The 22,699-nt window shown below is 59.8% G+C and overlaps 1 protein-coding gene across 1 annotated transcript in view; it reads left to right on the forward strand.

The window, feature by feature from the left end:
- Positions 1-2,275: 2,275 nt before the first annotated feature.
- Positions 2,276-22,699, forward strand: part of Fgf18 (fibroblast growth factor 18) — a 28,241-nt gene continuing 7,817 nt past the window's right edge. Inside the window, exons 1-3 of the mRNA XM_026401332.2 lie at positions 2,276-2,331; positions 2,480-2,516; positions 13,868-14,048. Of these exons, the coding sequence (XP_026257117.1) occupies positions 2,300-2,331; positions 2,480-2,516; positions 13,868-14,048 (250 nt within the window). The 5' untranslated portion in view covers positions 2,276-2,299. The remainder of the gene's footprint in view (positions 2,332-2,479; positions 2,517-13,867; positions 14,049-22,699) is intronic.

The raw sequence follows: 22,699 nt of genomic DNA on the forward strand, positions 1-22,699 counted from the left end.
GGCTCAGGTCCAGTGGGTCATTTCAAACTATCTGGGGATTGGTTCATTTCCAGAACTTGGGAAGTTAGTAGTAACTTCTGAAGCCTAGTTCTGTCCATGTCTGTTGATGGTGGGTCTTTTTTTTTTTTCCCATCCCTGGAGATAAAACCCAGGGACGCTTAACCACTGAGCCCCACACTCAGCCCCTTTTTTAAAATGGGGTCTCCCCTAAGTTGTCCAGGCTGACCTGGAATTATAGGCATGCACCACTACACCTAACTCTGGTGGGTCATTTCAAACTATCTGGGGTTTGTTCATCTTCATTTAGTAGTAACTTCTCAAGGCCAGTTCTGGCAGAATGTCTGCATAAATTCAGTTCGGCAGCTTCTTGCAAAGACTTTGCAGTCACTTGGTACCTAGTTTTGTAAAGGTTCTCTGTACTTGACTCCAAGGCTGTTTAGAATAGCCTTAGCATTGAATAGGAACTTAAAATAACTTGCAGGGAGGCTTGATATTTGGAACACAGAATACTGATAATCAGATCTGTGACTTGAAAATAGCTCTGCTTGACAGTACCTACCTACTTTATTATGCTTGAGTGAGGGTGGAACTCTGAACCACAGCCGGTGACAGAAGGCTTTTAACCACATAGTCCGAATTCCTGAGTTCTTCATTTTGAGCTTGCTCTCTAGTTTCTTTTCCACTGTGGCCTGTTTTATCTGTCCTAGTTTGAGCTTGGTGGCAGCAATCTCTAAAAGGGGTTTGAGTGGGAAGGACAGGATTTTGCGGTTGGTGGGCACCGGCGGAACCAATCTTTTGAGGATCCTACCAAAGGAGGCAAGTTCCTTAATAGCACACAAATGGAAATAAATCTTAGCCCGGTTGGGAGGAGGCTGGAAGAGGGCCCTAGAGTGGTCGCTGACCAGAGTCCTGCTGGCTATTCCCAAGCATATATCCCTCACAAGCTGGGGTTGTAGTGACGCCTTGGAGCCGCTAGGTGGTAGCCATGTGTTTCCAAAACTAGCTCGCTAACGCAAGAGCCCAGCTGGGATCCCAAGAACCGACCCGGAGCCCTGGAGGAGGAAGAAGGGAGAGATGACCCGGAGCCTTCCCCACTTCCAGCGGCAGGGAAAGAAGAGAGGAAGAAGGCTCACTTAGCGTGGGCATTCCGCCGGGAGGGTGGCTGGGAAAATCAATATCTTGTGTGGACTCCTGGCGGGTAAAAGCGGCGTCCCTCAAGTGGAGCTGGGGGCTGGGCCTGACCCGCCCTCTCCCGGTTCCCCACTCCAACGCTGGTGGGTGTGAGTGTGAATAGCAAATATGGGTGAGTGAGGTCGCTCCGCACCTAACTGCGTTCTTGGGAACCGCTCTCTGTTCATTTCGGCCAACGTTTGCGCTGTGGCGCGGGTCACTGCGCCCAGGTGCAAAGCTCCGACGGCTTCCAGCGCTCACCCACTCCAGCCTCTTAGGTTCTGCCCTTCCGAGCTGCGGGTCCCATCGCCGAGAGTGAGCACCTCCCCTCCAACCCGGAGCCACCAGGAGAAGGAGGAGGCGGCGGTGGAGAGGCCGCGGCAGCCTGGCGAGCAGGCAGGGCCGCCTTTGATGTGGGCGCGGCGCACCCAGGCGAGCTGAGCGCCCGTCCGGCCGCGCCCCGAGGGGGGAGCCCCGAGCCCCGCATCCTCATTGTGCCGGCTCGGGCCCGGGCCCGCCCCCGGCCCCCCGCCCCCTCGCCGCCCGCGCGTAGAAAACGCCCCGGCCGCCGCCAGTGGTGGGAGGCGGCGATGCGCACGGCCGGAGAGACGCGGAGGAGGAGACATGAGCCGGCGGGCGCCCGGACGGAGCGGCCGTGACGCTTTTGCGCTGCAGCCGCGCGCCGCAGCCCCAGAGCGCTGACCCCTGGCCTCGCGCAGTCCCGCGCCCCGGCCAGAGAGCCTGCCCCAGCTTTTATTCCTGTCTCGCATGCTGCCCCCGGAGTGAGCCGGGCACCAGCATTCCGCGGACGCCTGGACGGCTGCCGGACAGCAGTGAGCAAGCTTCCCGCACCAGCCGAGCGCTTCCTGCACAGCGGCGGCCGCCCCGCAGCCCCCGCGCCAGCCCGGAGGGCGCAGCGCTCGGGAGGAGCCGCGCGGGGCGCTGATGCCGCAGGGCGCGCCGCGGAGCGCCCCGGAGCAGCAGAGTCTGCAGCAGCAGCAGCCGGCGAGGAGGGAGCAGCAGCAGCGGCGGCGGCGGCGGCGGCGGAGGCGGAGGCGCCCGGTCCCGGCCGCGCGGAGCGGACATGTGCAGGCTGGGCTAGGAGCCGCCGCCTCCCCCCCGCCCAGCGATGTATTCAGCGCCCTCCGCCTGCACTTGCCTGTAAGCGCCCGCGTGCGGGGCTGCCCACCCTGCTTGACCGTCTGCCCGTGTTCCCGCACGTCTGTGCTCCTGACTCCGCCTCGTGTCTGTCTGTCCGAAAGCCCCCTCCCTCTAGTCCCACTGATCACCTCTCCATCTCTCTCCGCAGGTGTTTACACTTCCTGCTGCTGTGCTTCCAGGTACAGGTACGTGGGCTCCTGACTTGACCCCCCCTCTTCTGCCTCGCGGCAGAAGCCAACCCCCCTTGCCGGGGCCGCGCCCCCTCCGTGTGCCCCACCCTCCCGGGCGTCAAGCCCAGTGCACCTGTTCCCAGGGCTCAAAAGGGCGGTTCCGCGCGCTCCCTGCGCCGCTGGCGGATGAGCCAAGGGCAAGGGACTCTGCTGTCGCTCGCTAGCCGGCGTGGGTTGTCGCAGCGCCTGTCGGCCTCGATTGGGATGAGATCCCTTGGAGCTAGCGGGCTTAGTCCCAGCAACATGCCCGGCCCTAAGACCCCTTCCCGAAGTCAGCGACGAGTTGGGACTTAGGAATTTTGTCTGCCAACTGTCCTTAACATCGCCGTTCGCTCTTCCAAACAAAAAGACTCCTTTCAGTTGAGAGGATTTGGAGTCGAAGGAGAGAGCTGCAGTTGTAAATTACTCTGTGGTTTCAAAGGCGTTTGTATGCGAGAAAAGGAGAGCAAGAGCGAGAGCACGACCAGAGAGGGAGAGCGAGCGCCTGGTCTAGGTCCCGCGGAGGCGCTGGGCAGCTAGGTTGTCCGCGAGGCCGCTCCGGGACAGGCGGCGCTCCGCACGCCCTGGCCCAAGGTGCTGCAGCCGGCGGCTGGTTCCCGCCTGCTCCGCGTTCACTCTTGCTCTCCGTGAATCAGAAGAGGGCTTGGCTCTCAGCCTGGAAAGCACTTGCTAAAATCTGATCTGTTACTTCAGCAGCTTTCAGACTCGGGAAGGTCTTGGCACGCAGACAGTTGGAACGCTCTGGCTTCCAAAGCCGTGGAAATGAAGGAAAAGGGCGGGGGGAGGGAAAGAGGGAGCCGACTTCAGGCCCGATTAGAACCAGACCAGGGCTGCCTCGGCATGGCGGGGTGGGGGCAGAGGGAATGGGAAGCCCAGCTGCCCGAACCCCCACCCACCTAGAGCGGCCAGAGAGGGGATCTGGGAGGAGCTGGACGCAGGCCAAAAGAGGATTATCTGCCCCTTCCCCCTCTGCCTTAAAGGCAGGTGTCCCTGTAGGGTTGGGAAGGTGCTTAAGCCTGAGCCTTCTGGGTTCTGGAGATGCCCAGAGATGGCCTCGCACATGGAAATTGAAGTTCCCAGATTTCTGGTACCAGGAATGTGTGTGTTGAGGGCTGGTTGGTGAGACTCGGCAGTCACTTGCTGCGATGCTGGTGGCAGGAGAGGACTGGTGCCCTTGGGATGGATGTGAACTGGGGGCAGCCAGTTGAGGCTGGGAGGAGGGTGGCTGGAGGGACAGGCTGATGGGTTCTTTCCTCCTGTTGGCCAGGCTGGGGTCCCCAGTGACTCCTTGAATCAATACAACTGGAGTCAGTAACTTAAGACTGGCTGTTTGCCAAAGCAGATGTGACCCTGTGTAGTGATGGGGGTGGGGGACCGGGTGGGGAATGGTTGGTGTCAGAGAGAGAGGCCAGTGCCAGGCATGGCCTGCCTAGTCTGCAGCTGAGTCCCCAAGCAGAGGGCAGGCCCCAGGGTCACTGCAGAGGGTCTGCTTGTCTGGCCTGGGGAAGGCTCCTTGCTGGACGGCTGGACCAGGGGCCGGAGCTAAAGAACCTGCTTCTCAGGAGAGGGGCCTTTGGTCATGGGTGCCGGAGCTTCAGGGTGCATCCCATTCTTGGTTCTTCTTGAAGTGAGGCCCAGGAGGGGCTGCTGGGGGGGGGGTTGTCTTCTCCAAGGAGAGTGTGAGGGAGGGAGCCCGGCTGTGTGTCCCAGCTCCACCTCTGGGCCAGAGTTGGAGCCAGCATATTAGAAGGAGCTGGAGGCCCGCCTGGGGTAGGTCCAGAGGCAGCCCTCTGCAGGTGAGGGGCCTCCACGCCACTCTCCCGCCTTTGCTCCTTTGTCCCCTCTGGCATTTCCAGCTGGTTCATGTGCCCTTGGAATACATCTAAGAGTGGGATTATAGGGGGAGGGGTGTCCTTGAAACAGTGCACAAAAAATTGTGCCCAAATGTGCCATGTCTGAAAGAGAGTTCTCAGCAACCCACAGATTCCGAAAACACTCTGACCCCTGAAAGGTAAAGAAGTAGTTCCCCAGGGGGTTTGGGTGAGGTTGGCAGCCCACAACCCCACTTACCCTTTCAAGGGCAAAGTTTGTGTGGTCCTTAGTGGTAAAAATGAGGGACAGCCCCTATGGGGGGAGTTGCCAGGAGTTGGGGGTCTGATCCCAGTGGAGGTGGTGCTGTGCGGACACTGGAGAGTGGCTCCATGTGGGCAGCCTGTACCTAGATAGTGAGTTGGAGCGCCTTCAGTGCGAGGCCCACAGTGCACCCAGGGCCCACCTGCCTCCCTGAATGGTGGGCAGGGCTCAGGGCTTGGCGATTTGGTGGGCTAGGCCTGGACCCCAGCTCCATCGTTCCCTGCTCGTGGCTTCCTGTGGGTCTTAGTTTCATCCTTTGTGAAAGAAGTGGCCCTGGGGTTGGAACGATGCGAGACAGAGCTGCGTGACTTCTCATCCTCCCCGGAAAGTCGTCAGGGCGGAGAAAGGGGTCCCCCCATCCTGCCCTTCCCCACCTTGCTGTCCTGGGGGTCTGGTCCATCTCAGGAATAGTCTGCCCCCTGCCCCCAGGCCTCAGCCCGGGTCAGGACAGGTTCCTCCCAGCCACGTTTCCATGAGCACATTGAATGCTAGACACTGTCCTCGCCCACCCCCAGGGTGCTGAGTCCCGCCCTCAGCCACCCTGGGAAGCGGGAAGCTGGGAATTTAATAAGATCCCTTCATCCCTTATCCCCAGGACTCGGGCACTGTGGATAGCTCCAATCGGAAGAATTTTAGAAATGTCCTCCGGAGCAGGTGGCGTGACCAGTAAATTGCTTTTCTGCACTTGGCTGAGCTGTGACAATGACACGGGCCGGGCCTTTCAGGAGGCTCAGCCGGCACCTGCCTGACATTGTTCCCACCGCCAGGCTCAGCTAGGTCCAGGCCTTCCCAGACAAGCCGGGCATGAGCAGGCCAGGGGTGGGGGGAGGGGGAGGGAGAGGCTTCCTCCAGTCCCCTGTCCCTCCTAGTGCCTTGTCCTTCTCACTCGGCCACTTCCTGTGCAAGAGGTGTTCTGGTTTGGAAGTTTCCTTCCACGTCCCTCTCTGTCTGACCACCCAGCTTCCTCCATGGGCTTTGGACCCTTCCTTCAAGCTGGCTAGTATGAGGACAGTGTCCTTCGGGGCAAGAGGAGGATGGAAAACTGTCCTATTGGGTGGCACTTTGGTTTATTTATTTCGGGCACTTTCAATTTCTTAAAGATCATCATCTTCCATTTAGGCAGATTTTCATTCAACAGCTGCTTGGGGGGAGTCTGCTTCTTGCTGACCTGAGGATAAGCCCTAGAGGGCACCTGGCCCCAGAGCTCGGATCCTGGCAAGGAGATGGCCAGGTCTCAGGAGTGTGTCCACCACCGCTCCCAGCTCTGTGGGGCAGGGTGCATCTCCCTCCACCAAGAAGGTGCTCGTAAGAATTTCACAGTGTCTGTGGCATCAGGCAGCTGCTTTCAATCCTCCCACCATTGTACAAGATGGTGGGTAGGAAGGAATGACGTTCCTCCCACATGGTCGGAGAAAGCGAGGCAGAGACAGGAAGGGATTTGTTCAAGGCACGGCTGAGTCCCCGCCCTCTGGATGCAAGATCTTGTGTTCATGCCACTGTGCCAGGCTGACTTTTCCAGAGAATCCTGGCATTAATCAGAAGGAATCCTGGTGGCGAAACAGTCCCAGAAGGGTGCTGAGGGAGGCGATTCTGGGCTCGAGGTATTGGACCTGCCGCCCCTGGAACGTGCTGCTCTGAGAGGGTCCTGGAGGTAGAGGTGGGTGTTTTGTGGGGTGGGGCTGGGCATTCGCACCCCCCTTCCAGCCTCCTTCCCAGGTGGAGGGGGAGGGAGGGAGGCAGGCCCCCTGCCAACATTCCTGATGTTCCAAAGCATCACCTGTGTGGAGATAAGAGGTGGGTTTTAAAATTTTATTGTGGTTGGTTCAGCCAGTGCCAGCGGGCCTGGGCAGCACATCAGGTCTCCGTGTGCAGCCTGTATACCCTTCCTGAGCAGCTCTACGGGTGCCCCGGGCCCCAGAAGGAGGCTGGAGGCCGGCAGGGAGGTCCATCCTCAGCAGGACTTAGTCCTCTAGCAGGAAAACCCTGGGTGTAGGAAATGGGGGTGCAGTCCCGTCAGGCTAACGCAGAGAGGGCAGAAGGCACCCATGTAGCCCCAGCAGGTAGGGTGCGCTCAGCGGAGGGCTCAGCATGTGCTAGGACTTGTCTCAGCATCTGGGCAGAGCTTCCCCAGCTGTTGGAAGGAGGGAATTCTTCGGGTAAGGACAAGAGGTTCAGGGCCACAGTCGGGCACCTGCTCTGGAGCTGCCAGCCTGGCTCCAGTGGTAGCTCTGCCTTCTCTTTGCTGTGTGACCTGGTGCAAGTTACTTGACCTTCCTGGGTCTTAGCTTTTGCACACATAAAATGGGGGAGAACAAAACAAAACACAAAAACAACCCTTACTTCCTGATAGGAGGACAGGGTCCAAGGCAAGCCTCCTGTGGGCCACCAAGCGGAAAGACTCCCGGGGCCACACACCAGCCCTGGCTCTGTCACCGCCCATCCTGTGCCTTCCCTCTGAGCCTTGGTTTACCCGCTTGAGGGTCAGCCAGGTGGGCGGTGGCTTCTGAGTTGCTGTGGCCCGGGCGTGGGTCTGAATCCCGCCTGTGCTGCTTCCCTGATCTAAACCCCCTGCGCCTCGGTGGGGACATTGCAGAATTGGGCAGCGCGAAGCTCCTGTTTCTCAGGGGTCTTGGGGGTATTGCAGCCAGCATCGAGGCTGATAAATACCTGAGCAATAGTAGTCGCTCTGTCATGTGCCGTGTGTGTCTGGGGCATGCGATGCGCTAGAGGAAGGCAGCAGGGTTCTTGGATTGGTGACAACAGGCCTTCTCCTCCAGTCTGCTGGTGGCATAAGCTTTGGCCTTAGGTCTGGATTTAATTGCCATTCAGCCACTCACAGGCTGTGTGGCCTTGGGCAATGCCTCTGACCTCTCTGACTGCCTCAGAGTACTATAGGGATGATCATACCGCTCCCCAGACCTGTTGGTAGGAGTAATAGAAGCCCAGTCCTGGACCAGGTATGCAGTAGGGGCTCAAATATGGCATTGCTCTTCATTAGCAATCCATAAACATTTATGGGACGCTGCTTCCTGTCTGGCTGGACTGGTTTTCAAGGGCCCGGAGGAGACATCAGGGGCTTCAGCTCTTCCCTGGGGTCCCCTGGGCGGACACTGGGCTGACTTACCCACCAGCCTCCCGGGCTCCCATCCACCTTCTACCTTGGAATCCCACAATCCCACAGCACTTTGTCCCTGTCCTTCGACCCCCATATTCTCTGCTAGAACTCACAGGCACAGAAGGGTCTCAGGCTTCATCTCCAACCCACTGGGTCACTCCTGCCTTGGTCCCTCAGTGGCTCTGTGACTGGGCAAATTGAGGGTCTCTTCATGCTGTGGCCTCCTGGGGGCTGCTGCCAGGGTGGACTGTGGTCCTCTGGGGGGAGCACTTGGCACAGTGCCAGGCTTGACATCAGTGGGAGGTAAACATGAGCTGCGGCCCTTGCTTGGCTCTGGGTGTCTGAGGCCTGCTGTGGGCCGTATGCAGATCTTGAAGTCCAGGGAGGGCTGACCCTGCCGTGGTACCATGGCACCTGGTTCTCACCCGGCATGGAGGACCTGGATGGAGCTTCCTTGTACTCTCCAGGCGCTTGGCACAGGGCGTCAGCTTCTCTGCCAGCCCTTGGGGTCTGGAAGAGACCAAGGCTGGGTGCTGGAAGCGGGAGCCCCAGCAGCTAGTGGGGATTGTGTGGAAGGGCCTGGAGCCCAGCTCAGGACAGGAGGACTATCCAGGACGATGTCCCGATGGAGCCCAAAGGTAGGAGCAGGCCAGGTGGAGGGGTCTGAGGCTGTATGTGTGCTGAGAGCCCTGCAGGTGCGGGCATGGCTGTCTCCAGCAGACCAGGCCTGGTGGGCCATTGGGGTGCCTGTGACGTCAAGCTCAGGGGTGGAGGTGCTGGCATAGCCCGGTGGGCACTGGATGCCAGAACTCAGGGCTGGCTTGTGATCGCAGGCCTGGGGACTGCTCTCCCCACCCCAGGGCTACAGGGACAGGACTGAAGCCAGCATTGCCTGTAAGGGAAAGGGGAGAAGAGAAGCAGGCTCAGTGCTCGACAGGGCTGTCCCTGTCCCCAGGCTGGCTCCGGGTGTGGCCGCGTGCCCCGGCACCCATATTGACAATCTGTAGGAGTCGGTGATGTATGGGGAGAGGGAGGCTGACCCTCGGGCCCAGCCCCCACCCTGCCACGCCCGCCATGCGGATGGCTCGGCCCTGCCAATCAATACATTGATAGCTCTGGGAGCTTAATGGACAGGCTGGGGGTGGGGAGGGCCCTTTGCGGCCCTCCTTGCTCTCCAGGCTGGCTTGGGCATGGGGAGCATGACAGGAGGGAAGCCAGACACTTGGGCTGAGGGTGGGGCTGCCCATCTGAGTCCAGCTAGGCCCAGGGGTGGCGGTCCCCCCTCTGCGTACTACACAGGAGTGCCTGCTGCGGGGACCCTGTGGGCTGCAAAGCAGACAGGGACTCAGATCTTGGCTCTGCCGCTTTCTCTACTGCTCTGACTGGTCCTTTGGCCTCTCTGTGTCTCCCTGGGTTGCCTACAGCACAGGGACAGTCATCATTGTGACCTGCTCTGGTCACATGGGCAGTAAGGACAGTGCCGGGCAAATGGGCATCCTGGGCCCTGGCATAGAGCAAATGCCCAAGAAGTAGGAGCCAACGTGAGAGTCGCTCTCAACAACAGTGATCGGGAGGGTGCCATGGCTGGCAGCGGCACCTGGCCAGAGTCCAGGCTGCTCTCGAGGAAGAGTTTGGGGAGCTGCCTTTGGGAGTAGAGAGGGGGCCAACCTTACCAGGGACCAGGTTTGAATCCAGAATTTGGAGATGCTCTGGAAGTCCTGGGGAGACTGACCTTCTGCTGCTGGGGGAACGGGGCCAGAAGTCTGTGGCTGCCTACCTGGGGCCAGGGAGACCACCCCTTCTGGACAGGCTGCCCGGAGACCTCAACAATCGGGAGCTGGAGTGGGGGACAGCAGTGGGACCCCGTCCTCCTTGCTTGCGAGGAGGAGTTCATGGTCTTCAGCCGTTTCACAGACAATATCCCTCACCCCTCAACCATGGCCTGTGTTCTGAGCCAGCCACTGTCCTGGAATGCAGTCATTCCTTCCTTATCCTTGAGAATATGTCCTAAGATCCCCAGTGGATGCCCCAGGTGGAGGACAGTACCAAACAAGCATTGTTGTCCCGAAACAGTTGCCCTGATGGCTGAGGCAGCTGTGGAGTGGCTACCTGGTGGGTAGTGTATATAGTGTGGATACGCTGAATATGGGGGCGGCATGAGGTTTTGTCATGCTACTCAGAATGCCACCAAATGTAAAACTTACGAATAGCTTATTTCTGGAATTTCCCATTTAACATTTTTGGTCCTTGGTTTATAAGGGTAGCTACGGACAGTGGAATCCAGGAGAAGCAGGGAGCACTGACGTGGCAGTGGAGGTGGGGCATGAAGCGCCTGAGGGAGGGTGGCCGCAGGTGAGTCAAAGTGGTGGACAGAGGGGAAGGTGGTCCCCTCACCAGTTCTATGACTTAGGACAAGCGATATAACCTCCTGGAGTCTCATAGTCTCCATCTGGATAAACGAGGATAGTAAGCAAGCCACCTCCTGGGGCTGCTGGGGTGATTGTAGGGTGATTCAGTCACAGCTCGGCATGTCACGGCCATTTAAAAGACAGAGAAATGTGGTCGCTGTTCACTTACACCATCTTTCTCTGAGGTAAATATTACAAACAAACTCTATTTTGCGGATGGGAAACTGAGGGTTAAGGAAACTGGGGTGGACCTGGGCAGCCCGGGGCTGGCCCCACTCCTGGTGTGGAGTGTGATTGTGCAGTGTGTATGACGGGGCACAGGCTAGTGGCCGGTGGCAACGTGGCCTGGGAAGACATAGGAAGAAGCCACGAGTGTGCTTTTCAGAGCAGAGGGTGAAGGCTTCAGGCCAGAGGGAGCTCTGGTGGCGTCGGACACCGCAGTGGGATGGACACCATAGCGATCCCCACAAGATGGCCAGATCTCTTGTACCTCAGAGGGGCCCACCGCCTACCTAGGGCAGAGCTAGATTTTAAGGCCACCTGGACATTGTCCTGCAGGAGTTGGGAGCCAGGGCAGGGCTCGGGCAGGGACACTGTCTTCCTGCGTGCTCTGGGCCATGTGAGATGAGCATGCGACTGCGGCCAGGTGGGCTGGGTCCCCGGGCCCAGGGGGTGCCTCTCTCCCCGGGGTTTTGGCAGGCCTGGCCCCGTTGCCTCTGTGCAGTTCCTGGGCTGGGGAGGGAACATTTCCCGCCCCCATTGAAACCTCAGACTGGGGGAAGGGCAGGGGGTGAAGTTGGGGTCTTAGGCTGCCAGGGGACTCTAGGTCACCCCCCCACCCTGGTGGGAAAAGCTACTTCCTCCCAAAACACGATCCACGCGTGGAGGGGGGGGCGAGGTGGGGGCGAGATGGGCCGCGAAGCCCTTCTGTCCACTTTGAAGGAGCTACGGGGCTGGGACTGTGTTTGTCCTGCGGCTTTTCAGTGGACAGACGGCAGCTCTGACTGTCCTTGGAAGGCCCTGACTGGGTTCCCGCTCAGGCACTGAGGCCAAGTGACCTGTCACCCAACTAGTGGACAGGGAAAGGGGCCATCGGGGCCGGGCAGCCCTGCATGCCTGTGCTCTGGAGGCAGAGCCTGGGGCTCTGCTCACCCACCTAGCCCTGTGGCTCTGGGCAGAGGCCTGAGGACCCATCTGTGAAGAGGACTCAGCTGCTGGGGTGGTCAGGGCAGGTAGAAGAAAAGCATATCCACTCTCAGCAGAGTGCCTGGAGCAGAGGACAGCAGGGCTCTCCACAGCTTAAAACAGCCCTTGCAATCCCAGTGGCTCAGGAGGCTGAGGCAGGAGGATCGCAAGTTCGAGGCCAGGCTCAGCACTTAGCAAGGCCCTAAGAAACTTAGTGAGACCCTGTCTCAAAAGAAAAAGTAAGGGGCTGGGGATAGAGCTCGGTTGATAGAATACTTGCCTCGCATCACACACACACAAAATAATAAAATAAAAAAGGGCTGGGGGTGTGGCTTAGTGGGTAAGTACCCCTGTGTTCAACCCCTGGCACCAAAATAAACAAACAAACAAATAAATAAAATAAAGGGAAGAAAAAGAACTCCCCCCGCCATCCCCCTGTGGGATCTGCTTGCTTGGGTGGTAAGAAGTAGGGTCATTACTGACCTCCAGGGGTCTCTCATTTTGGGCCACATTGGCAAGCATTTGCTGATGGCCTGCTGGAGGTGGAGTGGAGACCTAGGGATGACCCGATGAGCTTGACTCGGGGACAGCTGCATGTGCGGAGACCCTCCCAGCCTTGGAGGTGGGGGCCAGGCAGGTGCCTGGGGCAGGTGACAGCCAAGCTGAAGGACGCTGGCAGCCCTGAGCCCACCAGAGGCCTTGCCCAGGGCCTGGAGAGGCCACCCCTACTCCCTACCCCGGGACTGATCAGGCCTCAGGGTGTGGCTTAAATCACAGAAGCTGGGCAAGATGGATTGTTCACCCCACATCCTGTGGAAGGGTCACCCTCCAGCCTCTGCTGACCCTGGGTCACCCACGCTGCCTCTGTCCAGTGGGCCAGGGAGAAAATCGTTAATGGGAGGCCAGCTTCTGGGGCAGGGAGTGCCCCTTGGGGGCCCGGGGTGAGGAGATTGGTTTGACCTCTGGTCGATAGGGCCTCCTGTGAGTGGGGGTGGGCCGGCGGGGGATGCTGGCGCCTACCCTTGGGGGAGGGGACAGGGCCAGGCCACTCCGGAAGTCATTCCAGGAGGGTTGAAGTCCATGCATGGAGGTGTCTTGGGACACGTGCCCATAGGAGGGGCCTCTGGAGCTTGCTGTCCCTGAGCATCAGGGTGAGTGTCAGCTGCAGGCAGGTCTAGCTAGAGCTGCGGCATGGGTGGGGCATCCCGGGAACAGGGTCCCCTGTGTCTCGCGTTCTGCTAGACATGGGACTGCCTGCCGGCCAGGCTTCAGGACCTGCTCAGCTTTATGCTTAAGGTGGGATGGGTTATGGGAAAACTTAATGTCATGATAAGTGGCACGGCAGGACTCTGAGTCTTGTCAGCATTCACCTGTCCACCCACCCATCCATCCACCGTGTGTGGGTGTCCACTGCCCTCGGTGCTGGGGAAAAGCAGCGCACAAGGAGGACATAGCTAGATAGCTTCAGCTTTCATGATATCCCCAGTCCGTTGGGGGCAGATAAACAAAAACCAGACTAGGAGATGGTATGTCAGGTTGATAAGTGCTACAGAGGAACACAGAACATCAGGGGTCAGGGCTGAGTTGGAGGCCGCCTCAGAAGGACGGTCCAGAAAGGCCTGTTTGAGCAGAGATGCAGGTGAAGTAAGGACCTGGAGTGGAGAGGGCAGGGAGAAACCAGGGGAACAGAGGGAAGAGCAAGTGCAAAGGCCCTGAGGCAGGAACCAGGGTAGCTGGTAGAAAGGGAGCAGTAGAAGATGGCAAGACATGGGGAGTGTGCCAGGGAGGGGTCTATGAGGACCAGGTTTGGTGCAGGATGGATTAGCAGGTGGCTGGAGTGGACCAGATTAGCAAGAGGCCATGAGGAAGTAGGTACCCATTACCCTGATGAGAGGCCATGTCTGGGATGGGAGATTGGAGAATTGGGTGTTGGTGCAACCAGAGAAGGCTTCTTGGAGGAGCTGGGCAGATCCGAGCTAAGCCCCAGGTGATAAAGGGAACTTTGATGGAACTTGGAGGGTTCTCCAAGAAGGGCCTGAGGTTGGGATGTGAGTTAGTGGGAGGGCCACAGGGGTGGGGAGGAGCCTCAGCATGGCTGTGGCCTCTGGCCCATCGGTTCCCAGATGGAGACTTGCCAGGCCTCCCCCAGCGGCTCTCTGCCCGTGCCCCTCTCCCCCCTCTGGTGGATGAGGTCTTTTTCTTCCGGTTGGCTCTCGGTGTCCTCACGGCATCCTGCCATGTCCTGGGGTGGGGCGCTGGTGCCACTGTTCTGAGGAGGAGCTGGCCACAGGGCAAACGGGGCTTCCCGCTTCCCTGCAGGGCTGTGGGGCGGCGTCCAGCAACTTGGGGTGCGTCCACCGTTCACCGAAGCTGGTTCTTGGCTGCTTTCTTGGCTGGGCCACCGGGGCAGGCAGCTCTGTGGAGCAGCGTGGCCATGGCCTTCACCCTGTCCCCGCCCTCCGCAGGTGCTGGTGGCCGAGGAGAACGTGGACTTCCGCATCCACGTGGAGAACCAGACGCGGGCCCGGGACGACGTGAGCCGTAAGCAGCTGCGGCTGTACCAGCTCTACAGCAGGACGAGCGGCAAGCACATCCAGGTGCTGGGCCGCAGGATCAGCGCGCGCGGCGAGGACGGCGACAAGTATGGTAGGTGCCCGCCGCCGCCCCTGGAGGCCTCGTCCTGGGTCTCGCCCTGAGCGCTGAGCCCCTGGGCCTTGGTCCCCTGGTGTGGCGACCCCAGGATCCGCGGTCCTAGCTGAATGTGGGACCAGAGGTGCTGTGGCAGGGAGCGCCCCGGAGAGCGGCGGTGGTTGGGGGCACCGGTGGCCCTGCAGGTCCTGCAGCAGGTGGCCGCCTTGTGTGCCCTGCACAGCCCCAGGCACAGGCCTCTGGCCTCCGGCCTCCAGATCACTCTGGATGCGCTTCTTTGGGGGTGGGGGTGGGGGACCAGCCTGGCGCATGCGCGGTGCCTGGGCGGCTCTAGTGCACGCGGCTTTCCAGCTTGAGTTTGTGGATGCTCGACTGTGGAATGTGGTCTCCTTGACCTGCCCTTGACCCTGGGAGGGCCTGGTCCTCCTCTGGGGAGTTTGGGCTCCCTCAGCCACGCCCCCATGCTGAAGCTGCACCCACAAGACCTGAGCCGCCCTGAGGGGTGTGTTGGGGACAGTCGCTGAAGGCATACTTGGCCCACAGGTCATTTATCCAAAGTCACCAGGCTGGGCCTCGCCTCCTGGTCCTTGTCCTCTTGGAAAGCACTGCCCCATGGGTTCCTGCCTGGGTCCTGGGAGGCATCCCGGCCCACAGGAGCGGGGCCATGGGTGGCCGAGGCAGGTGGCTGGGGCAGCGTCCTCGAGTGCTGCTGGCCTGCCACTCTGGCCTTTCTGGGATGATGCCTCCCTCCCCGTCCCCGCCCAGCAACCCTGCCCATTGCGGTCAGGACATGACAATAAGACAAATAATTTCTTGGACCCTTTATCTTGGACACCATTTATTTTCCCCAAGCCCCAGGGCAGGCCTGACCCCGTGGTAGGGCCTTAGTGTGGCAGCTGCGGCAGCACTGGGGGCTGGGCCGGGCCAGGCTGGGCAGGGCCGCCACTGGGCTCTTGCTGCTGGGGCCAGCTGCCTGCTCTCGGCCCCCCACTCCTCACTGGCTCCCGGCCCCCCTTTCCCCTCTCCTGGCCTGGTTCTGGCCCCTTCTCCTCTTTGTTTCTGTCCATCTCTGTCCCTCCCTCTGTCCACAGCTTCTCTGTCCCCGTCTCCTGGGCCCTCTGATGGCCGCCTCTCTGGGTCCCTCTGCAGATGCCTGGCTTTGCTGGGCAGACCCAGGTGGTGGTTTTCCCTGGGATCTTCTGTCCAGTTGCTGCCAGGAAGGGGCAGCTGGCTGGCCGGGCAGGAGGAGGTGCCCTCCCGGGGAGCCCCTAGAGCTCCTGCTGGCCCCGCCAGCCTGGAAGAGTACAGGGGGCCAGACTCTGGCCTGAACCATCTGTCCACACCCTGGAAAAGGAGGTAGGAGCTGGGGAGGGAGAGGAGCCCAGAAGTGACTGGCCTGTCACTCTGAAGCCACCTGTCCCCCCACTTCCTTTGCCTGACTGGGAGCTCAGGCAGCCTTGCCTGCTGTGTGACCTCGGACAAGCTCTTGGCCTTTTCTGGGCCTTTTCTGTTCTGTACCCTAGGAGGCTGGGCCTAGAGTGGCACTTCTTTAATGTTAACAAGCCTGTGAATCACCTTGGGGTCCTGACAAATGCCTGTGTCCCCCGTGGGGGTCTGCAGTGGGCCTGGGCTCCTGCCTTCCTTGTGCTCACTCAGGTGGGGCCATGGAGCCCATCTCTGAGTTGCGAGGAACCAGTGCATCTTGGACACTCTTCTCCCGCCACAGACTCTTGAACTTAGTCTTCGTCGCTTAAGGACTATATTTATGGATCCTCCAGGCCCCCAACACCCAGGGCGACAGGGGCCTTGCGGGCTGCTGTTGTTCCACTTAAAAGTCCCATTAGAAACGCAGATGAGGCCGAGGGACCCCATCTGTGAGCCCTGGGAGAGGAAGTGAGACAATGGACCAACCGGGGTTTCCAATCTAGATGATCAATACAAATATTATTGGAAGGGTGATTTATGTGGCCTGGGCAGGAGGCTGGGCTGCTCTGTGGGGCTGCAGTAGGGGCCCCCGCCTTGCCTGGGGGAGGGGTGGCCTGGGGCCCAGCGCTGTTCCGGAACCTGCTCCCTCTTCTCAGGATGGGGCGCAGCTGGGGACTGTGACGCCCACTGAGCCAGCATCGCAGCACTGTCTAACATGCTGCTCAGAATTCCAGCCCACGCCAAGTCCAGACGGAGTCCCTCTGAACGCCTGGGGTCAGGAGTCCTCACAGACACCAGGGGCTCAGGCCGAGAAGCTGGCACCCCGGTCCTTGCCTGCACGCCAGGCACCGGTCCCCCTGCCCAACTCATTCAGTGCTTTGTAGCTGCGGTGGTCCTCTGGGAGACCTCCCAGTGCTGCCGCAGCTGCCACACTAGGGCCCTTGGTGTTCTGCAAGAGGGTCTCCTGTGGTCCCCTGAAGCTTTCCCAGCACTCTGGTGGCCAGGCGTGGCCTGTTCCAGGTACAGGGTGCTTTCGTAGCTTTGCTCTGGAGGGGACACAGCTGGCCAGAGGGCTGGCGGCCGAGGAGGAGTGTGCTGGCAGGCAGGGGCCTTCTTGCCCTTGGTCCTGGTCACCTCTGTCCTGCAGGAGGGCACTGCCTTGAAAACAGCAGGACACCTGGTTCCCGCTGCAGGTCCATTACTGGGCAAGAGTCTCTGGCTCTGGACTGGGTTTCTTCCTCTGCTAAATGGGGATCAGTGGTCCCTGTTCTACCTGTTTCTGAGGTGGACGGGCTGAGCCTAGGATGTCCAGCTGTGGGAAGTGGGCGGCCGAGTGGTGGGGATGGACTCTTAGCAGGGAGGCCCAGGGCCCCCCACAGGGTGTGGTCAGAGTCCCCGCCATGGAGGGGACTGTGGAGGCCCACCTGGTCTTGCAGGCCTCAGGATTGGTCACTCCTGCCTGATTTCACTTGCACAAAGGACTTCTCTATTTGAGGATAAATAAAAAAGTTTGAAAACCCCATTCTGCGGTCAGCCAGCCTCCCGGCCAAGAGTGCCCAGAGCAGCTCCAAGCAGACCAGCAGGGCCAGGAGTGCTGGCTGAGGGCGGGTTGCCTGGGTTGCGCGGGCTTGCGGTCCGAGGGCATTTGAACCTGGGCTCCTCCACTCAGGCGGTGTAGACCATGGGCCCCAGTTGTCTCTTCCACAGAATGGGGGTCACTGAAATGAGAGCCAGCCTTGGACCTGCAGGCTAGGTGAGGACTAAGGGAGACCTAGTAACCACCTGGACACAGGGGCAGTTGGGGAGGAGGGTTCCCCCCTGGGAATGGGTTCCTGAGAATTCCAAAGGGCCCCGGCGGGAAGGGGGCTTCCTCTCCCGTCTGGGAGGCTCTGGTGTGTGGGGTGCAGATGGATGAGGCCTGGTCACGTGGTTCTGAGGGCAGGTCTCAGGGCAGAGCAGGAAGGGGGGCCCAGGTGTGGGGCACCTTGTGGGGCTTTTTGCTGAACTGGTCTCGGGGCCCTCCTGTCCCTGTGTCCCTTTGCTGGTACTTGCTGGAGGGCTAGGTGTGGGATGACTGGTGTGGCTGGGGCTGCAGGGACCCCGGCTCTGAGTCCAACCCCCAGTCCAAACGTCACTCCCGCCCTGGTGCAGGGGCACTCTTGTCACTTAGACTAAAGGCTCTTGAGTCTTCCCAAAGGCCTGCGCAGGCCCAGCCCCCGAGACTGCCCCCATCACCGCTGGGCCCCCACGCCTTGCCCCTGGCTCCTCGAGCCATGTCCCCCTGGCCTGAGGACACTGTCCCCAGAGTTCTCGTGACTGCGCCTCCCTTCATGGTGGTTTTCCTCCTGGTTCGATGGCTGCCCGGAGGCCCCTTGGCTCTTTAGTATTTGGCTCTTGGTCTGTTGGGTGCTTCCGTTTGGTCCTCCAGACCCTGTGTCCCGAGCCTGTCACCGAGGTGCTCAGTATGCATCTGAGCAAGTGGATACGGGGTCCTGGTGCGCCTGGGGTGTGGCGGGGTCACTGTCACTGGGGCACCGGGGCGTGTTTGGCACCGTGCTGCGCGATGGTGTGTGTGGCAGGTCACGGCTCCTCCTTCCTCCTCCGGCCTTGGACCAACCCACAGACCTGCCCTGGCCGGGGTGGGGGTGGGCTTCCTCTCAGCTTCGTCTCCTGCCCTCTGGGCTCCTGTCACATGACCTCTGTCCCCAGTAGGAAGTGGTCCCCTGTCTTGTCCACTCCGCAGTTGCCGTGGTACCTACAGCGACAGTGAGGGTTAAATGCAGCTTCTGATCAGCTCTATTGATTTTCTTCCCCTCTTCCCTTCTGGTGAGCGCACATGGTCTGCGAACGCCCTCCAGGGACTTCAGAAGGGGAACTGGAGGACAGGTCTCAGTGGGCGTGTGTGTGTGTGTGTGTGTGGGGGGGACAGGGACAGGGAGAGGAGATGGGGGGGCGTCTCTAGGGAGGAGACCCTCCTCCCCTCCTGGCCTCCTGTCTGTCCACCTGGCCCACCTTTAGAGAGCAGCAGGGAGGGCTGACCCAGTGTGACCTCCCAGCACCCCTGGGGCCAAGGGCATTCTTCGCTGGAGGACGATGCCGGGCACTGGGCCAGCAGCTCTGTCAGCACTAGAACTGTCGCCACGGGTGGCTGCAGCACCCTGTGCGCCCTGTGTGGCCCGAGCCCCCGTAGTCCTGGGGAGCCTGCCCACGGTCTGGCCATGTTCTCTGTGGTGCTTCTCTGGGCCCCGGTTCCTGTGTCTCTGGCTGGCTCTGTCCCTCCCTAGGTCTCCAGCTGCCTCTCGGCATCTTTCACTCCTGTCCCCACCTTTGAGGCCAGAGTGTTCAGAGGGAGGCCTAGCACCTGTCCCGCAGTCCACCTGGCCATCTGAGCCCCTCCTCTCTCCTGTGTCACCACAGGCCTGTGCTGCATCTGCCCTCAGGCTCCTGTCCCTGGGCCTGAGTCTCTGGCTCTGGGCTGCTCTGCCTGTCCCCAAGGAGCCCTGCTGTGTGTCTTTGGCCAGGTGACATAGCTGCTCAGTTCATGCCCCATTTCTGCACCTGTGAGCAGGTCACAGCCCCGCCTCAGGTTGTGGTGAGGTCCTGGGAGACGGTGGGGCTCTAGGTCCTTTCCTGACACCTTCCTGCACCCAGCATGGCTGGGCCATCCCTGGGGGTGCCTGCTCAGTGGGCTCTCCTTTTGGGGGAGCTGTGGCAGGGGTTCCCCATCTTGACTCCTCCTTGGGTCTGTGCAGGGCCTTTGTCCCTTCTCCAGAGGGAAGGTTCCCTGGCTGGCTGGCTGTCATCTAGTTCTGTCCTGGGTGCCTCTCAAGGTCAACCTAGGGATCCCTCCTTCCTCAAAGTCACTTGGAAGTGGAGGCGGGAGGGATGGGCCTCTGTTTCTTGCTCTGATGGCCTCTCTGCCCCCTGAGTTCTGCCCACGGGAATGAAGCCCAGGAGAAGACACCACCCCCACTCAGTGCTGTTACTATTCCTCCCAGGAGGGGATGTGGGGGAGGGGGAGGGGGAGAGGGAGGTAGACCCCTAAGACCCAAAATTCAGGCAGCCTGCCTAGGTGTGACTCTTAGCTCCCTCACTGTGTGGCCCTGGGGACAGTCTTCCTGCCTGAGCAGTAGGGATGAGGACCAGAGTTCTAACCTCACAAGACTATGTAAAAATTTTTTTGGTACCAGGGATTGAACTCAGGGGCACTCAACCACTGAGCCACACCCCCAGCCCTTTTTGCTATTTTATTTAGAGACAGGGTCTCACTGAGCTGCTTAGCACCTCGCTAAGTTGCTGAGGCTGGCTTTGAACTTTCGGTCCTCCTGCCTCAGCCTCCTGAGCCCCGTTGGGGGCGGGCAGGGGAGGTTTACAAGCGTGTGCCACCGTGCCCAGCCCTCACAGGACTCTTGTTGGGAGTACTGACACAGCACATGGAAGGTAGTTTGCAGAGTGCCTGCTCCTCAGAAACTCTCCATAAATGTGAGTTACTGATACGATCTAGCCAGACAAAGCTAAAGGGGTCTTAACAGGTCACCTTGTCCTGGTTCAGAGGGAAAGGGTTTCTTCCTTTGTCACACAGCAAGGGTTTTATCTTTGATACTGAGGCTGGGGATGAGTGAGTGGGAGCCCAGCATTCTAGCAAGTGGCCTGAGTGACACCAGGAACCTCAGCAGGAAGGAACAGACTGGTCAAGGGAATCGACTGAAGTCAGAGGCCGAGTCCACACCCCTCCGCCTGTGTCACAGCTGAGTGCCCTTGGGCATGTCCCTTCACCTCCCCGAGTCTCCGTTTTAGCTTCTGGGTTTTGCTACTGCAGATTGAGCCCAGGGACACTTTACCACTGAGCTCTATCCTCGGCCCTTTTTATTCTTAATTTTTTAAAAATATATTTTTAGGTGTAGATGGACACAATACATTAATTTTGTTTATTTATTTTTATGAGGTGCCGAGGATGGAACCCAGCGCCTCACAGGTGTGAGGCAAGCACTCTACCGCTGAGCCACACCCCAGCCCCCTTTTTATTCTTAATTTTGACACAGGGTCTTGCTAAATTGTGTAGGTGACCAAATTGCTGAGACTAGACTTGAACTTGAGATCCTCCTGCCTCAGCCTCCTGACTTGCTGGGATCACAGGTGTGTACCACGCGCCCAGCTCTCCTTACTTCTCAGTGTTGGTCATACAGTTGGTGAGCTGTTCATGGACCTGTTAGAACTTACTTATTGGTCATTTCCCACGAGCCAGGCCTGGAATAGGGGCTGGATGTCACAGAGATAATAAGCAGATAGATCCTTGTCCCCATCGTACTTACCTTCTTGTAAGTGGGAACAGACAATGAACAGGGTAACGAATTGTGTTAGCTTTCCGTCACTGTAACAACACACCTGAGAGAATCAACTTTAAAAGAGGAAAGGTTTATTTTGGTTCAGTTTTGGAGGTTTGGCCCATTGTCAGTCGGCTCATTGCTTTTGGGCCTTGGTGAGGCAGCATGTCCCAGCAGGAGTTAGTGGCAGGGGAGGCCCTGACCTCAGGGTCACATGGAAGCACAAAAAGAAGCAAGAGGGGTATAGGCTCCAATTTTCCCTCCAAGGACATACTCCCAGTGACCCTACTTCCTCCCACGAGGCCCCACCTCTTAACAGGTTCTGCCACCTCCCAACAGTGCCATGGGCTGGGGACCGAGCCTTTCTTGCTGGGGCCTTTGGGGGGACCCTTATTCAAACTTTAACACAGGATGGTGTAGGAGGTTGAGGCAGGCTGGACTTGGGGAGGTGGCGCCAACATTACCCAGCCTGGTCAAGGAAGGCCTCTCTGAGGAGGTGACATCTGAGTGGCCATCTGGAGATGAGGAGCCCCTAGGGGATGCTCTGGGCAAGGCAGCCTCCAGGCTGGGCCCAGCAAGTGCCCAGGGCCTGAGGCAGGAGCATGCTGGGTGTGTGAGAAGAGGGCTGCTGGCTGGGGCAGGAGGAGGGGGAGGGCAGGGGCCAGGGATGTAGGTCCTAATCAAGAGTTTGGATTTTATTCTAAGTGGGTTGAAGATCCTTAGGAGGTTTTTAGCCGGGAAGAGATGTAATTAAATTGATATTTTAGAAGGATTCCTCTGGCTGATGTGTGCAGGGGAGACCAGTGGGCCAGGATGGCAGAGGGAGCCCCTGCTGAATTGCCCAAGCTGGAGAGGAGTCACCACCCACCCCTCGGCCTGGCCTGCCACAGGCCCCAAGAATGGAACCGAGAGAAGGCTTCAGGCTTCTGAGAGCTGCATCCTGGGGACGTGGGTGTTGGGAGGGGGTGAGGGACGCTGGGCGAACCTGGCCTGGGTGGAGTCTCTCTCCTTCTCTCTCTGAGAACGGCGGCTGCTATTACTCCCCGAGGACTTTACATAATTCTGGCCCGGGTCCCTCCTCATTATGTCATGCGCTGAGCAGAGTCTAGGTCACTCCTCTGCAGGCTGTTGGGGGTGGGCGGGAAGGACAGGCTCTGTCTCCTCTGGCACAGAGGCGGCCAGGCGCAGACCCCCTGGTGCTGCGGAGGGGGTGGAGGTGCAGTCCAGCCCGGCCCAGGCCAGCTCTGCGGGCAGCTCCAGCAGAGGCGAGGAGCCCGCTGGCCGCCCTGGCCAAGAGCGGTGGGGGTTTCGCTGGGAGGCAGGGCTCCCCAGAGCTGGGACCTCGTCCCTGAGCTCAGGAATCTGCAGAAGAGGCGCGGGGTCTGAACCTCAGCGGCCTCCTCCAGAGACCCTCCAGCTGTGGGCATGCGCGGCGTCGGTGGGCTGGCAGAGCTTGGGCACGGTGGAGGCTCTTCTGAGGAAGGAGGCCGGCAGAGCGGAGTCTCCCTGGGACTTACCTGGGGTGTCCTGGGCCCCAGCCCCACGGTCACCGCTGGAACCGGAAAGGCTCCGGGCCGGGCGCTCCCTGGGCAGCAGGCGGCCCTGGGAGCGGGTCCCCTGTGCGCACATGTCCTGGTTTTTCCACTGTTTTTTTTTTTTTTTTTTTTTTTTTTTAGGAAAACAGCTTGGTTTTTCAGTTTTTAGGAAACTTAAACCCCAGTTGCTGCCGCCCCTCCCCATCCTCAGAGAGCGGAGCTGCCGTGTCCTACCGTCCTCGCGGGTGGGGTCCCTTTTCTGGGTGCGGAGACCGAGGCCCGCGGGTCCTTGCGCATGCGCCTCCCCTCCCTGTGCTCCACGCCCGCACCCCAATACCTCCGCTGCCCCGTGGAAGCCCCCGGG

Source organism: Urocitellus parryii, chromosome 1 (assembly GCF_045843805.1).
Source record: "Urocitellus parryii isolate mUroPar1 chromosome 1, mUroPar1.hap1, whole genome shotgun sequence".
Classification (NCBI taxonomy): domain Eukaryota; kingdom Metazoa; phylum Chordata; class Mammalia; order Rodentia; family Sciuridae; genus Urocitellus; species Urocitellus parryii.